General features: G+C 38.3%; 1 protein-coding gene across 3 annotated transcripts in view; it reads right to left on the bottom strand.

The window, feature by feature from the left end:
- The window catches only part of POU2F1 (POU class 2 homeobox 1), a 116,812-nt gene that overhangs the window by 27,335 nt on the left and 71,916 nt on the right, over positions 1 to 17,561 (bottom strand). For 2 of the 3 annotated variants that reach the window (XM_085323035.1, XM_085323036.1), the window contains 3 exons: positions 16,165 to 16,344; positions 10,351 to 10,477; positions 1,769 to 1,863 (listed from right to left, as the gene is read on the bottom strand). In XM_085323035.1, the coding sequence (XP_085179161.1) occupies positions 1,769 to 1,863; positions 10,351 to 10,477; positions 16,165 to 16,344 (402 nt within the window). The remainder of the gene's footprint in view (positions 1 to 1,768; positions 1,864 to 10,350; positions 10,478 to 16,164; positions 16,345 to 17,561) is intronic. The other variant, XM_085323038.1, reaches the window with a different exon arrangement.

The following is a 17,561-nucleotide window of genomic DNA, read 5'->3' as shown; positions in this document are numbered from 1 at the left end:
ACACTACCTCTTGTGACTGACAACTCTTCCAGAGAGAAAAATAGATCACACACTAACTCTGTTGATACTTGCAACAGAAACAGTGACTGTAATCATGACACAAGAAATTAAGCAAAGGCAACCTGCAGACCTTCAGGTCTCTCCCTCTGCCCCCTCCCCAAATAAACGGCTAATTTTCAAGGAAGACAGCACGAGGATTATCACTCCTGAACATTTTGCTCTGCAGCAACAATAAGAATCTGAAAAAATCTGAGTATCATGAAAAATATCCACAGGTGAAAAAAATATATTAAGATCTGGCATTAACCAGTTGAGGTTTTATGTATAATAGGAACACTGGAAACATGTTCTGAATTAGGCGCAATACATGAATTGAGAGGCAGAGAAATCTTTTGCTCTAGCTAAATTCTATTCAGTTCAACTGAGGGGCTTAAGCAAAGGTGACTTCACGCTTTTACGTCCCATGCCCAATTCTGAAACTCCCTCAATACAAATAAGAACAGCCTCAAGTCTACACAGCACTACAGTAGCTTGCAGTGGTACACAAATAGCTGTTCTAAAACAAATGCCCCGTACATAGCCAAGTCTTTATGTAGCTCCATAAGTTGGTTTTCTCTTGGCTTAGCACAGCAGTATTTTACAGTGCACAGCAGATGGTAAAGGGAGGTCAGGATGTATAATTCCATTATTTGAGAAATAATGTAATCACATATAGTCTTTCTGGAATTGCAAATATATGTGTCACACTATAAAGGTTTTTAATATTTTAAAATTTACATTAAACATAGTGGACAATTACTGCAATATGTCTTTACTGACTTCACCCCTTTCATATAATTTATTTTCTTTTTGTGGTTTTGATATATTTTTTTAATCCAAATATAACCTTTAGTAAGGAGCTTTGTTGCTAACTGAGGTATGAACTGCAGAGATGAGACAAATTCCATTTTCCACACGGTGCATGAAAAATACTTGATGTGGTATAATAGAAAATGTAGTTTTCTAAGGCTGATAGACTCAGTCTTCTTATTACAGACTAAAGATTTCTTATATGTAACCAAATTGGCAAGAAGATACTACATGGTGTTTGAGAAACAGCGTGCAGTCACGTAACTAAACCATACAGTAAAACTTACAGCRAAGCAAAATTAAATTTACAGGCACGTGTAACATTTAAATTGCTTTTCTTGCGGTCTGAAAGCTTAATAATAGAACTTTAATATTTTAACATGTTTCTAACAGAATATTTTAATGCATTCCTAACAATCTCCTCACTCTCAAAGGTAACTAGTAAGACTGCCAATGACTTTGCAAAATACCAAAACCACCAGGCTAAATTACAGACTGATTCCCACTGCAATCTAACGCTCCCCTCCGCCTAAGCAACGACAGAAGTCAGCAATWCTGATTTGAACTTTCTGCTTCTCTGAATTTCACAAGTTTATAGATTGTCCAAGAAAACCTTATAGGAAAGCAAATACTCTTCTAGTCCCATTAACTCAGGAGATCGAATGAAAATTTTCAGGTAAAAATAATGTTTAGAAAGTTAAGTGCAGGAAAACACACCTTAAGATGGAAGCTTAAAAAGCTGAAAAGTTCTGGTTATTTCAGTTCTACCCTGAATCTACCTAAAAAGACAAAYTCAAAAAAGACAAACTCTCTAATACACCTATAATATCTATTTCTGTGACTAACACAAAGGGTCCCTTCACTTGCAATAAATCAAAATCCCCCAAAGCAACAAATAAACTGTAGAAATAAGCCTCACCTGCGAGGCAAGGGTGATGCTTGGCTGAGACTGCAGGAGGTTGGCTTGGCTTTGCTGAGGTAGTTGCGTTAAGAGATTCTGCGCTTGCAGGAGACCTGGAAAGAGAAGACAGAGATTTTAGTTTGTCATTTAAAGACACTAAAACATGAAATGAGGTGAAGGCTCTCGCCAAATAATGAACTTACAGGACATTTGAGAGGCTTTTGTTTTGTCCCTGCATAGACATTGCCAGGCTTTGGACTTTTCAGTCCAAGATTCCCCTACATTTCCCTCAAGCACAGAGGGTGACAGAAAGAGGAAAGAGAAAAGCCTGTACTACTCTCTGTAGAAATGGTCTGCAATCATCCAGGTTATCCTCATTATGTGCATAGGAATCATTTATTGCCCTTTTCAGCTTATAGATTTTGAGTATGCMTCTTCCAGTAACCAACAACCGACCAAGAATTAGGAAGCCATACAAGAGTGAACAGGTCTGAGACGACAGAACGCCAATCAAACCCACAAATCTGGTTCCATGTTCACCCTTCCTCCTCTCCACATCACCCCRTGCTAGCTGCTTTACAATTATTTACTGTACAATTGTTTTACTGTTGAAGGCAACTTTCTCTAGCAGACTTAAGCAGACGATATCAGAAGCCAGATAACCTCCTCCTGGCTGAAATAAGGAGTCTTCTCTGGAAGAGTAATTAGATCTTGAATTTTAAATAAATGCCAAACACTGTTTAAATGGCACAAATAAGATAAGCATTACAATGAATTTATGAAAACCCCACTATCATGAAAAGAATGACAGCATTAAAGAACAATTGGGGCTGGTGCAACCAAAACAGATTCCAAACTGAAAAACATTAAATAAGGAATACATCACTTCTGACAATCAGTGATTCTATGCATATACACAATATGCTATCATCCTAAAAATTTTTTTCTAACAGTTCACTATCACATGGTTTATTAAATCACTCAGGAAACTGAGAAACATGCGTGCATATTTAGTTCCTTAACCAAAAGCTTTTGGGGTTTTTTTTTTTTTTTTTGCATTTCTAATAGTAAAATATGTACTTTTAAGGGGTAAGAATCTTGACTGAAGATGCACCCACAGCTAGTCACCTCCCTGAATTGGATTGTAGATAATGTTACTGTTATTCTTTATGTAACTTCTGACCATGCCTACCAACTACCCCTATAATAATTTAAGGCATTGACTAATTAAAATTACTTTTAAAAGGAGTCTTTAAGATTCCAAGTTCCTATAACCTGGCGAGAAAACTGTGGACACCCAACAGATAGAACACAGGTAGGTATCCACATAAGGGAAATTCTGCAATTTTAATTCAGCATAACCTGTTCTGACTCATCAGCAGGTTGATCAATCAGTGCAAACTTAACCACAACACAGCCAGGGGACACTGGAGTTTAGGACTTGATGACTATCAAACAGGAAACTGAACGTTTTATGAGATTAATGTCACAGGAGACAAGAAAACTAGAGTTACAGTGGGGTAGGAAGGACAAAGTAATATCCTTGGTGTGGAATATACAACCTCAAAAGAATAGGTTTCACTAATATTGCCATTACAGTGTGGTTTTCTTTTAATACAAAGTGTTGAATAAGAATTTTAGAATAAAGTGTATTGCTAACAAAATACTTAAGACCTACAGAATAAAGCCAGCTGCTTATGCAAAATAACAGTACACTGCAGACAATAGCTATGTAAATTTGCTTTGTACCGCGTAATCAACACATTTCAGCTGTGTTTTGAAAAGCCACAGTGACAGAATGGATCTGCTTAAGGAACTTCTGAGATAGCTACCTACCACTAGTTGCATGGTGTTTTTGCAGTGCAGGTGTTTGTTCACTAGAAAGATGATTTCAGGTGCCCTTATTTAATTGCTAATTAATGAATAGTCACCTCTAAGTAAGGAGCTTTTGGCCTTTGTTCAGTGGCAGTGAATTCTGATAACCTGAAATGGAAAGGTCTAAACTGTCACAGTGATGCTAGAGTGGCTGACCAGCACTGAAACAAGAAACAGGTAGCTTAGAGTGACCACATCTGACCTCTAATCCATCTGTAACAGCACTGATCACAAGTTACTGACTCATCTTACAATTATAAACAGTGTAATTAGGACTGTCCTTTTGTGATTTCTTTTCCTCAAAGATATCCCAGAGGATGATTTTCTGGCAGTAACATTTCTGCTGAAGTGCGTGAGATGACTATATTCTTCTTCATTTTGTTCTCACTTGTATATTCTGAAATAATTAGCATAGAAGGACAACATAAAATATTCTGAACATGTCTCATGTACTCAGTTCTCATACCATTTTATCCTACCTCAGAAATGCTGTTACAAGGTCTCTCAGGCAGAAACTGGAGAAAGAACAAGTTAGCTGAAGTTCAACCTGAGGATGACGGAAGTAATAATCAAGTGATGGAGAAAGCAGCTGAACCGTTCTGGTAAAGCACACATCCTTTCCTTTGAGGTAAGAGTCTCTTCAGATACTTCTCAGGCATACATTATTTGGATCTTGTGGAATTCCTTGGGTGGGCAGCTGCAGTTTTGTCTCAGATACAACTTTACTAGCATTACCATCAACTTTGTTTTTCAGTCTGAGATCAGGCTACTGTTCCCTACTTCAGTCTGGGATAACTTCAGTGAATCAAATTACAGGGCAGGTAGCACAGCCTTTAAATACAAAAGTCCAAACCCACATCTTTTAGGCAACTGTTATGAGTGATTCAAATTCTCCTGTTTCCTCAGGGACTGATTTTAGTGCTAATATCATTTAGCTTCTTTATTTGAATTATGGATGATTCTTTATTTGCATTATGGATGCTGGGACAGAATGTCCTCTCAGCAAGTCTGCAGACAATACCAAAAAGGGGGGTGGGGTGGGAGAAGCAGCCAACAGGCTGGAAGTCAGGGCCCAGACAGGCTAGAAGAAAGAGATCCTCATGAAGATAAATGAGGGAAAACACAGTCTAGCCTTGGGCTGGAACAACCCCCATGCAGCTGTAGAGGCTGGGCCCTGGCTAGCTAGAAAGCACCTTTGCAGAAAAGGACTTTGGTGTCCTGGAGAACGAGTTGAACATCAGTCAACAGTGTGCCCCTACAATGAAGCAGCCTGAACACATCCTGAGCTGTATAAGCAAGAGCGTAGCCAGCAGGCTGGGGCAAGTGATCCCCTCCCCTCCTATTTGGTGCTTGTGAGACCAGCACTGGGCTTCAATGTACAAGACACTGATATCCTTGAGTAAGTACAGTGAAAGCCCACCAAGATGGCTAGTGGGCTGGCACATGCATAGAAGGAAAGGGTAAGAGGCCTGGGTTTGTTCAGCCTTAAAGAAAGAAGGCTAAGCAGAGATCTTAGTGCTAYCTTCAACTATATGATAAGAGGGTGCAAACAAGACAGAAGTGGACTCTTCTTGAATGTGTGCAGAGATTAGAGACAATAAACTTAGGCTGGAACATGGAAAACTCCAACTAGATGTAAGGAAACAGATTTTTTTACTATGAAGGTGGTCAAATACTGGAGCAGGTACCTGGAGAGGCTCCAGACTCCATCTCTGGAGATGCTCAAAACACACAGCACACTGCTGTAACTGAACTTGCTTTAAGGAAGACTATTATAACCTCTACAAGTCCCTTCCACCCTACAAGATTCTTTCATTCTATAAAAATTAATATTGTACTTGCATACTTAACTTAATAGAGGTAGTACTTCTGACCAGCTGCTTAGGCTACTAAAAGCCCAATGGCATCGCTGCTTCTACAGAAATAATCACAAATAGAGCACCTTTACAAAGCTCCAGAAGAATGGTACCTCCAGTGCAGAGCTGGATAAGTACTTATGCCAAAAAATGTGATATTTTAGAGGTATTTAATAGCTTTAATAGTTAAAGTAAATGCATCTACCATAGCCTAGGATTTTTCTTGTAATGTCTATGCCTAGTATGAATTACTGGCCCAAGGCAAAAACTCTTCCTACCAGCCAACAGTCCCCAAGGAATGATCTGGGGATTCAATTGTTACTGTCTAAAATTAACAAAGGATAAAACAAACAYTTGAGTGTAGATTTTTTCAGCATAACTTTTTAAAAGTTGGCCCAGAAGCACAATACATAATTCATTCCTAACTGATCTCCCAACAGAGTGACATTTTTCATCTAAAAAGAACTTGACTGCTTTTTCTCTGCCAAAGCTGTTCATCTTCTTGCAGGCATATCCTGGAAGCTAGCTTCCAAGGCAGAACCATTATAATGTTTCAGTTTGATTAACTGGAAAACAAGGAGAAGGAAACAGGAAGAGTATCATATCATATATTACATACAGTGTAATTCAATGAACTTTGTTGATCGCTGTTGATGCAAAGAAATCGCTGCGCACTCTGGTGTACCTCATTTTATCTAATCCAGATCTTCCAAAATAGAGATTCAGAGTTGAAATTAGACTAGTACTTTCTCTCCCTTTTTGGCTCCCAATCTGATGTATTCCTACAAATCTGTTCCACTGAGATACTAAACCATTGCATACTGCTGCATCTTTTGCACTATATAGGTACCCTTCAAGATCAGTTCAATAACGTGACGCAAATATGTTGAAGTTCGTGAACCGCAGTTTTGAAGAGTACCTCATCCATGATTCCGATAAAGATGCAGCTACACTACTGTGATGAAAGTCACACTCATTGATACTGTTTGGCTGCTCAGAAGAAAAGACTTGATTCCAAAGAGAACACTAAATGTAAAACACTTAATCCATAACTTGGTAACAGGCATTTACAGGATAGGGGAAAAGTCACCATTTAAGTCTCCTCTTCTTCCAAATTCTCCTTCATTTCATTTTAAGCTTTCCCATCTTAATCTGGGAAATGAGTTTGACTCAGCTACATTTTATTCAACTGCTGTGTCAGCAAATTTGCTGTCATTAAGAATCCCTTGAGAGCGAAGAGCTGGGTCTCCTCATCTGCATATTGAGGGCACCAGTGCCTGTAGATATTAGTCACTTCAGCAGGTTGATGTAGCACACTATTAATAAAATCAGAAGGAGTTGTGTTATGGCAGTGCATTTATACTGTCTCATCTGAAATAGTTGTCCATTATAAATTTGTTGCATCTGAGAAGAAATGGAGGCAACTTCAATCATCTTCCTTCATCCTCACACTGGGTGAAGTCAGTGGAATTAGCACCAATGTTTCAACTTTTATTTATTCATTTTTAAAGCTTTTTTTTTAATGATATAAGTCAAGTCTTAAAGTCTGTAGTACAACTAAAAAGATTGAGAGGAGAACCAAGGATTCAGCTAGGCCTGCTATCATCATTATAGGTATTTTCACATGAGAAAAGGAAGTTATAAACAAGATCTTTTATAATAAACAGCAATACTTCAAGAATAGACCCAGATACAATGTTTAAAGCTAATCAGTAGCTTGTCTTCTACATTTGCCTTCCTGAATATGTAGTTCATGCTTTATGACCACAGTAAGCTGTGTTTCTAAACTACCTCTCTTTCTTTACTACAGTACAGGTTTTTCTCACATATTAACAACTTCTGTTTACAGGATTAATTCAAATGAAATGTAGCAGCATCTCTCTTCTCCATACAGACTTTTATCAACATTTTTTAATTGGCAGTATCTTCTGAGTAAAAAGACAAAAGGTATCTGATAAGTTTCATATTTTTAAAAGAAATTTATAGTTAGGTAAAGGATATTGCACTGATGATTATAGAGACAGACCTATTACTTCACAGAACACATACAGGAGATACAAAGACAGAATAAGCTGCTACCTTTTTACCTGTGACTAAGTACAATAYGGGGAAAAAAACTGCTGTGAATAAGAAACTATTGCAGATCTTTATTTCCATTCAATCTTCTGTTTGTTTGCTGAGGCTTGAAACAATTGCTTCAGTTGTGATGCTGCCTATTACAAGCCCGAAAAACACAARCCTTATGATTTGTTTCAAGCCACTGGGTAACCAGAAATCACATGGAAAAAACGACTACATTAGCCATATGGCAGTGAATTTATGGAGAGAATTTAGTATCTGCTGTGATCTACAGTGTATGTTGAAGAAAGGTATCAGAAAAAACCCTGATCGTGGATTGGTATTTTAGGTATCACTTCTTCCAACATTTTTCAAAAGTTGGATCTTAAGACGACTTAAGCCAAGAGGTTCAGTCCGTTCTAAGAACCTAAATGTGGTTGCTGATGATTGCAATGCTCTGTCCTCCATCACCTCCCAGGTACAAGTGTATCTTCCATGATCTTGCTTAAAGAAATCATTTTTTGCTCTCATTTCCCTTAACACTTGTTTTTGACACAAGAGAAYAGTGTTCCTCAYGTACATGACTACGTGACATGTAGTATAGTCTCTAAAGCAATAGATTTCTTTAATAGGTAGCATATACATAAGTCTGATTTTTCATTTTAGTAACTAATTGGCTGCATATATATAAAGCTGCATGCAGTACTGATGAAGCAGCCAGAAGTCGATGTCTTCAGTTTTACAGAAAGCTCARTGTGAGTTTCTTCAGAATATTTTTTTCTTTTATGAAGTTGACTAGTGAAGCAATAGGACAAGAACAATGCGGAAAATTCAGCTGAATAGCAACAACAAAGAAAAAACACACTCTCTCAAGCTTTCTCTCATAACTGATAACATACTGTTGAAGATCATCTAATAATAACCATGAAATACTGCAGAAAGCCACACCAGAAAGTGAGAGAAGGAGTATTATGACATACATGTTGCTTTATCATTGAGTGCTCATGAAGAAAATTAGATCCATTCAAGCATTTCAGTTTGGAAGGTTGTCACACACTAATGGCTGATTGTCAGAACACAGAATATAAATCTTTCTGCATTTTTGAGCTATTTAATTGTCCAGGCTGCACACTGCCAGTAAAATATGGTATTTCCACATACACTGCGTCACTGATGACAGCAGTATGCAGCCAAGACTAAATTGCAGCCAAGAAATCATTTTCAGAGCAGGCTCCTGAAAAAGGTACTAAGAAAACATCTTCTGGTAGTTATTCTACTTCAGAAGATTTTAAAACAAACCCTTCCTTCCCAATTTTATTCCTTTTTATATAGCAAACAACTCATTTTGAGAGGTGAATAAAATTGGTTCGAATTACTTACTTTCCTCTGTGAATCAACTTCAGAGACATTTTAGAAAACCACCAGAAGTTCTCTGAATATGGTAGGCAGACATGAATGCTGATTGGTGAGAATTTTTTAAAACAATGCTTTTGTGCTTGCTCTTTCCTTAAAAATAATAAAAAAGCCTCCTGAGCCTCCTTGAACAAAATATTTTTGAAGCATGATGTGTTCAAAAAAACCAAAGCAAAAAAAAACAAACAAACAAACAAAAAAAACCAGTCCAGTCATCTCTACCATTCACTGGTAGTATAAAATCTCTCCTAAAAATCAAATGCTATTGAAGACAGTGAACTATGACTAACCCTTCACTCAAACAGGAGAGCATTAAGACAATGAGCGTGCCTCAGTGCAGTTCTATTCAGATTGTAGCATATAAGAAGGAAGGGTGCAAGACAAAGTTGAAAGTTACAAAAATAAAAAGAGGTGCAAAGAGCTGCATAAAAAGAGGTGCAAAGAGCTGCTTTAGAGAACAGCCAGGCTCTGGATAGCATAACAGGATATGCCTCCTCAGCAACCACCTTTGGATTACTAGACCTGAACAACTGAGGAGAGTTCATGTAGAAGAGAAGGAAAAACAGGACTTTGGAGCGCATCAGCCTAGAAGGTCATAGCCAAATGGAGCTRCCTAGGGCATCAAAAAATGTGGTGCAACCAGTACCGTGATGTATTGCAGCTTGAATACATTAGTTTTTAAAACAAAGCTCCTATACATAATTTTAACTGGTCTAGCATTATGCCTTACTGTTGCCTTGATTTACCTTTAACAGAAAATGCATACTCAGTGTACTGCAAAAATAATCTTTCCAAGTGGTGGTGTAAAAAATCAAGCATTCTAGCCCTTCTTCCAAGGTGAAATTTYAACTTCAATTTATGTCAACATTCACCACACCCTCTTCCAAGACTTTTCTCATCTCCCACAGAGGCTCTGATTTGGTAATCTTTTTTCCAGTCTTATAATTTTATAGTTCTTTTAGTATAGGCCCAAACCAGAAGGCCCACACTCCCTCAAAGTGTTTACCTCCTGGGACTCTGCCTACAAGTTCTGGAAAGTTATCTTCTCCAAGTTCTCTTTCTGACAAGTTTAGATCCAAAGAGCCTGACCCCCAAAATTTGGCTGCTACTATATTTCTCAAGATGCCTTTCTGCTGACAAACACTCCCTACCACATCATCTCTGGACTGATCCTCCTTGAGAAGCAAGCTACACAGACATTTTGACAAAACAGAGGCCTAACACCCACGAAGGGCCAGCCTCCCCTGCTAGGGGGAATCTTCTAACTGTAATACTGCTATTTGTCCCATGGAATATCAATAGTTAGAGTAGGCACAAGAACCAGCTCAACTCCACCTTTTCCTCTACAAAGCTTGTCTCATTTTTTATTTTTTTTTTCCTCTGGCACAGTAGACTTACCCTGCTGCCCCTGCGGTGTTTGTGAGATGATGAACTGTGCTGGCTGCAAGTTGGTTGTTGGATGCACCAACACAAACTGTTGCAGGTTGAGATTCTGCTGCTGAAGCTGCTGCAAGTGCTGCAAATCCTTAAGGGGAAAAGCATAAAAACAGAAATTGCATGTGGTTAGCCATTTAACTAAGCCATGATTCCTAATGTAACTAGATTTCCCATCAACCACCTGCATTCTAGCATTTMGAGACAGAAGTGGATCTCAGAAACAGCATCCTGCTACTGAATATATTCTGGTATTCGTATGAATGTCACTGTTCTTCACAAACCAAATAGGCATTTCTTAGTATCTTAGCGAAGTATTTCTTCTAAAAACAAACAAACCCTCAACTACTAATACATCTCCCCTCCCAAAACTTCCCCCACAAAACCTACCACTAACAGAAGCTGTCAAATGCTTTAGAYTTATCAGCACTTATATTTCTCTAATTTATTATACGAGGATGCAATTGTGCTACAATAATTCATTGTTGATAAATCAAGTGTATTCCTAGTTTTTTGCACTCTGGCTGTTCAGGTCAAATTTTGGGAAGCAGTTAACTCAAAGGGTAAGCAAAAACATTTAAATACTTTTGAAATAAATTATAATAAGCATAGTAAGTGTGGCTCTAATTAGGGTAAAAAAAAAAAAAGAAAGAAAAAAAAAGAAAAAGAAAACACCAAACACTGAGCTACTGCAGTCCTCTACTTCTACCTATTTAAACCATTCAGAACTAGTAATTTTCTATAATGAAATAACTGGTCTCTATAAAAATGCTAATCTTTGAGAAACTGAATCACCATGAAAAACGCTTTGACTTGATGTTTATTTGGAGAATGGAAACACAAAGAACTGATTTAGAAAATTCCCCAAAACCTAGCCTTTCTTTTTTCCTCTCTTATCCCAGCAGGACAATTGCAAAAGGAACTTATATCTTGAAAACTGAAGCACTGTGTAAAGCCAGGCAACTTACTAGTTATAATCTATAAAAACTGTGTATATGCACATGCTCATGCAGAGTCTTTCTGAGAAGACAGCATTGCTAAACATCTGCCCTTAAGGAGGTATAAAATTCAAAGCATTTCCCACAGCTACACCCTCCCGTTAACTACAAGCACCCCCACCCCCCAAAAAAAAAAAAAAAAAAAAAAAAAAACACGCCACAAAACTTTCATTCCTTCCTGGGACACGAAGGACTGTTTGCAGGCAGACATCCTCTTTTGGGGTGAATCATGTCAGAAGACAATGCCAGCCTGCTCCTACGCCAGCGCTCAGGCTGATTGTTCGAATGGGGCTGCTCACGTTAGCATACTTCCCAACATATTTCAATTAAAGGGAGTCAGATTAACAAAGACTTGCTACTTAAGGCCTGTAAACTAGCCCTTGCTCATTTTGTCTGATGCAGGTTACTAAGCACTTGCACAAGCTGCTCAGCCAGCAGATGTGAAAGGCCATTAACTGCCAGCAATGGAGATGGTGATGAATAGTCAAGACAGACTGACAAGGATAACGTTTTATTTAAGTAGTACAGCCATTCTCCGAATAAATCTGTCTATACTCTTACATTATTTTAAAATTGTTAGAAGTACGACCTAACAGTTGGATCAACAATATTTTTCTGAGAGGAACGGCAGGTGCCAGGAGGAGGACAAGGAAAGAGAAATATGAGTTCATTGATTTATGAAACCATAGAGAAACATTAAAAGAAAATGAATACTTAACCTGCATTACAAAGACACTGGCCATCAATCACTTAGTCAACTTGGTCGTGTTAAGTCAAAAGCATGCAGTGTAATAACATGGTAGACAGACACCAGATGGCACTGGCCAAGCAATGCCCTTTTAGAAATGGAAACTTCCCTTTTACAAAATGGTAAAATACCCTCAAAATGTCCCCCAGTGCAAAAAAGTATTTTTAAAATTGAAATTTTCATTTGTTTTCAGAAAATTCTAGAAGTACTGCTGCCATTCCTACCAAATCTAGACCAATTTTCTTCCCAAAACAAGAGATAAGCTTGCTCCAGCTGTTTCCAGGAGTTTCACGTTTTTTCAGATTTCATGGAAGAAAGTTATATTGGCCAATACTGCTAGTAAAAGCTAGTCTTATTTCTTGAGCCCATCAATGTGATAGGGACCTCAACTCATTTATTCACTGACACTCAAYGCTATCATCACAGAATGAGTGGACCCCTATCACAGAGAGGCTCATAATGAACTGGCTGTGAGGACTAGATGCAATGGACTAAGGGAAGGTGACCAGGGCTGAATACACTGAGTAAAAAAAAATAAATGGAGAGAGGCTGAATAATGAAAATACAGGTGGATAAGCAAAAGCAGAATCCCCAAAGGTGGAACTAGGAAGACATTTCTGACGGAAAAGGAAGAATGAACAGAAAAATAGTGAGGGCCTCCCCCACCAAAAGATCTCAGATGCTATGAGGACTGCAGCAGATGCAGTTATATACAAGAAAGAGAACAAAGAAATAGGATAGGGCAGACAATTGCTTTTGAGGACCGAAGGAGAGGGTTTTTTTTTTGTTCAAGACTCTAGTATTCATTCACATAGGGTATCCAGCTAATACATAGCAACTCTTGTTGCCACAATCTTGCACTTCAATATGAGAAAACTATCTTTAAATCATGGCAGCAGAATAGCTGGTACAAGTAATCTAATTCTCTGCATCTGCCTTGGCAAATGGTATCTTGGCTGAGTCCTGTTTAAATATAGAAATACAACTCTAATGCAAAATGGAAACGATACCTCCAAGGCTAATTACTCTTCAAGAGTCCTATCAGCCCCTCAGATTCATTTGAAATCCAACTTTATCTCTACCTTGGTAAAGCTTTCTTATTTAGTTAATTGTAGCACTACAATAAATCTCTGAATAGTAACCATGTATACAGTCCCTGACTCAGCTTTCCTATGCTGATCTTGATTTTCTCTGTAGTAAAAATCTGAATACCAGCACACAGGAAGAGGTGGAAAGWACTTGGGAGGAAATATCCATCATATCAGCCAAAATAACATTATCCAAAATAATGTTTTCTCGTGCTTCCTAACAGTTTAGAAAGATGAAAGCAATCCAACTTCTACCTCAGCAGAATAAGAGTGGAGCACCTTAACAGGATGAAGTTTTTGTTGTTGTYGGGTTTTTTTGAGAACCTGTCTAAAGTTCTGAGTTCCATACCACTATCTCTAGTTACAAATTTGGTACAAATTTAAAAGCATCTCTGCCTTTTTGAGTTTTACATCATATAGCATTGATGATAGATCCTGAAAACAAGCAAGAGAAGGTTGCACAGAACTCCAAAACTTGGTACAACTGTTAGTGACAGTTCAGCATCAACCCAGCAGCAGCACTAACATCTTAGGCAGCTGATACCCTACATTAACTGCAGAGCACATTAAAGAAGTCATGCTTGTGCAATTAGTTAATTAAAATAAATATGGTAATCTCCTTGCTGCAGAGACCTGCCAGTTAATCAATTATTCAGGAATCATCAATTAAAACAAACATTCAGCTATTTGTGTAATCAACTATGTGTTTACAATAGCAAACAAACAAGCAATGCTGAGCCTTGTTTATAAATCAGTGTCAAGATGCATCAAAAAGTAGAGTGTTATCTATCTACAAAACTAAATCATAGACACTTTCCATAAAACACCTCAAATTATGTCCAACATCCAGATTAAYTATTCCCTCTGATTTCATCATAAGATGAAGTTAACAGAATTCAAACAAGCTACACATACATATCAGATAGCCTATAGTAGGAGAAATTAATTGTAAAGTCAAAAAGGAAAAATCAAGAAGTTAGTTAGGAAAACCAGAAAGCGAGTGAAACCTTTATTTGCTCCCCTTACCCTACAAGGGCACATCATGTGCTGGCAAATGACTTGATCACATGTTATTTTTCCATAAAAGCATTTAGCTCATTGAAGCACAGACAATGCTCACTCCAGAAGCTCCTATTTGATGGCATAGCCTTTATTTTCAATGCTATCCAAATCCTTCTCTGAAGATTTTATGTAACACAGAAACTCAGTAATAAATTAAAAACTGTAAATGCTTCACACAAGTCTTCATAGCACCCTACTGGAGTAAAACACTGAGATTACTAAAATCTCACATCTGCACAACATATTAAAAAGCATACACTAACTTTGGTGCCATATTTGACAAACGTAAGGCTGGTAAGTTCAAGGTACAGCTCCTACTAATATAAAAATTTAACACTCAGCACTTCAGTAAAGCAGACCTCACTATCTTAAACTGGACACCTGGAAGACAAGAGGCACATAACAGTAAACCACTTAAACTCAGATAAAGTGACTTGCATACTATCAAATGAGAACTCTGCAACAGGCGCATGCCTTTTTTTTTTTTTTTTTTTTTTGAAATCTACCTGGCCTACTGGCTATAGACTAAGGTTTTTAAAAAAATGAAGGCACAGTCTTGAGAGCTAAGAGTTTCCTCGAATACAATATCCTTGAGTCATCTCCAGATCATGACAGTGAACTGGGATTCTTTGCTTAAAGAAGAGAAAGTACTTAGTCACCAGGCTCACAAGTGTCACAGTGCACAAAAGGCTCAGTGTCAGGGCTGTACAGGCAACATTGATACTGTCCTTTCAAGTAAGTTTTTGGTGTGGCATCRCACTGGCCCCTGTGAGGACAACTAAGCTAGGTCAGAACTTTTAGACTAAGCTTTGCCACTTCAGCTAACAAAATAACTGATAGCAGAACCAGGCTGTTATTCTGCAAGTGGGCTAGCACAATAAAGGAATAGCACATCTTGCCAGTGGGCTTCACAGATAATTGTAACATTTCCATTCTCTTACTTAATTAGTTCCCATTTCACTACTTTGACACTTCATCCTAGTTGAATGCAAGTGAAAATAGATTGAATAGAAAGTGTCAGACAATCTTAGAGAAGTTGCTCACTGCTAGAAGCAGCAATCTTGGAGATCACAGGACTCAAAATACTTCGCAGCTAAACTAATCAGATCGAAATAYTACATACTGAGAACCTTAAACTGTGGAGAGCTGTGGACCTTAGTATTGGTGACACAATCATCTATGCATAGCACTGAAGAAGCCTGTGCTATACATTCAGTTATCCATCTTCAGAAGTTCAAAAGTCTCTACACTGCACATGCTAACCACAGTCAGTGGTGCCACCCTCTCCACACTGAATTAAGCTGATGCTGAAAGATTCAGGAGGATCTTTGCTGTTCTTAGTTAGCAGAATTTCCTTGGCAAGCAGCTCTTCAGACTTAAGAATTAACAAGTCTTTAGCAGCAGACCATAAAACTGGACAGATTCAGACACCAGACTCATTCTAGCAAGATTCTCTCTAGACACACAAGAGTGCCAATTCTTTGTCACTGAAGTCTGAGCATTAAGTGCTGAGTCAAAACACGCRTTCTCTGTGAGACACACATCTCTCTCCTATGCACATAGGTCTCAACAAGTGTTGTTTCTATAGGCATCTTTCCAATACCCCTTTTTCTCCTTTCTTAAGCTAACTACAGGGAGGRGAATTCTGAAAACAGAGCATCTGGTCAGATTCTGGAACAAATTCAGAAGCCCAGCGGAACTGATGAGCAGCCGGTGCACATTCTTTGCTATATCTACCGACCTGCTGCTCAGGACTAGCACAGAAACACTGACAGTGCTCAGGGATTCTAGAAGCTTACTGAATATGGAAGAAAAATTTTACTTGAATGATGCAATTAGTCAAACATCTTCATTTTCCACCTTCTCAAGCCTCAAGGCTCACCTGTGCAATCTGTATTGGCTGAGATAGAGGGATCTGCGTCATCGGCGTTGCAGCAGAGGCCGAGATGGTGGCACCTGCAGCGCTGTGCTGCTGACTGGCTGAATGCTGCACTGCAGCCGCCAGCAACTGTGCCTGCGCCTGCTGTAGTAATAACTGTTGCTGGGCTGGCGTCAACGTGAGCTATAAATAATTAGAAAACACAGCCATTAATAAAAGGAAGAGCCATTTAGCTGCAAAGTCATCAACTAGCCCATTCCTAGTTATATTAACCAGATATTCCCAGAACTATTACTACAGTTCAGCCACCAACAAGCCAATGACTTTGGCCTTAAATAAGCACAGCTGGCCACTCAGCATGGTGAAGGAATCAACCTGTCACAAAACTGACGCAAACCAAACGGCATGAGCAGACCCATTTGTACTTAGACTGGAACCTACAGAACCRACATTAACATCCAAGTTTTCTCCATGGCTCGACTAGGAGCTTCAGGAAAAAAAGGTAATTAAGTAGCAAGCAAAAGAAAAGAATCGGTACTGCCAGCATTTGAAAGGAAATTTACACCCAACAGAACAGCAAGTGATTAGCCAGATGAATGAGAAGCAGGAATGCTGGCTATGGCTACTGAACAAACTGATAACACCCCAGCTGCTTCACATTAGCATGAATCCCTGACATATTCCATCATTTCCATTATGCCCTAAGATATAAGTAAAGAACATCAGCTCCATTTGTTTCTCTCCAAGTCTCCCCATCTGCTTTTATTATTATTATTTTTAAATAGAATAGAGTTGGCAAGTTTACATCCCTTGCCTTTCCCAAGCATTATCTCTATGAAACAGGTGGCAGCAGTCTCTCCTTTACATGTAAATGAATCTTGACGCCCATATTTGCTACAGTCTATGTCTGCATAGGCCTGGAGTCTTGAATACTGCACTATCGCAGACATTCCTAAAATAAAACATATTAATACTTTTTGAAAATGAGAAAAATAAGTTATTAAAGCCCAACAGATTTTATTATTAAAAAAGTCTCACTTAAAATGTAATTAATCAAAAAACTAAATAYGGATGTCTATTTACAAAGTAACTTACTAGAAGGGTTTAAGAATTGAACATGACATTAAGACATCATTTCATACAAGTGTGGAGAAGATCTAACCTCACACTTCAAATGGTAAATATGTTCTTTGAATGACTAGCCTTAAAATCCTTCTTTAACATGCAAAGTCTTAAAACTGCAAAGCTGAGCAAAACATCAAGCCAGCCCATTCCCCAAACTTGCTTTTTCTTTAAATAACTGAAGGCATCTACAATTTAGAAACCCCAATAACCCTTAAACAAAAGCTATCCCACAATCYCTCCCAAAACTCTGCGGTTTAAAAAACCCTCAAAACTGA

The sequence above is a fragment of the Rhea americana genome, unplaced genomic scaffold, assembly GCF_003343005.1.
Source record: "Rhea americana isolate MKP2758 unplaced genomic scaffold, rheAme1 scaffold_81, whole genome shotgun sequence".
Lineage (NCBI taxonomy): Eukaryota > Metazoa > Chordata > Aves > Rheiformes > Rheidae > Rhea > Rhea americana.
The sequence above is the reverse complement of the archived record's forward strand: the minus strand, read 5'-3'. Positions and strand labels throughout refer to the sequence as shown.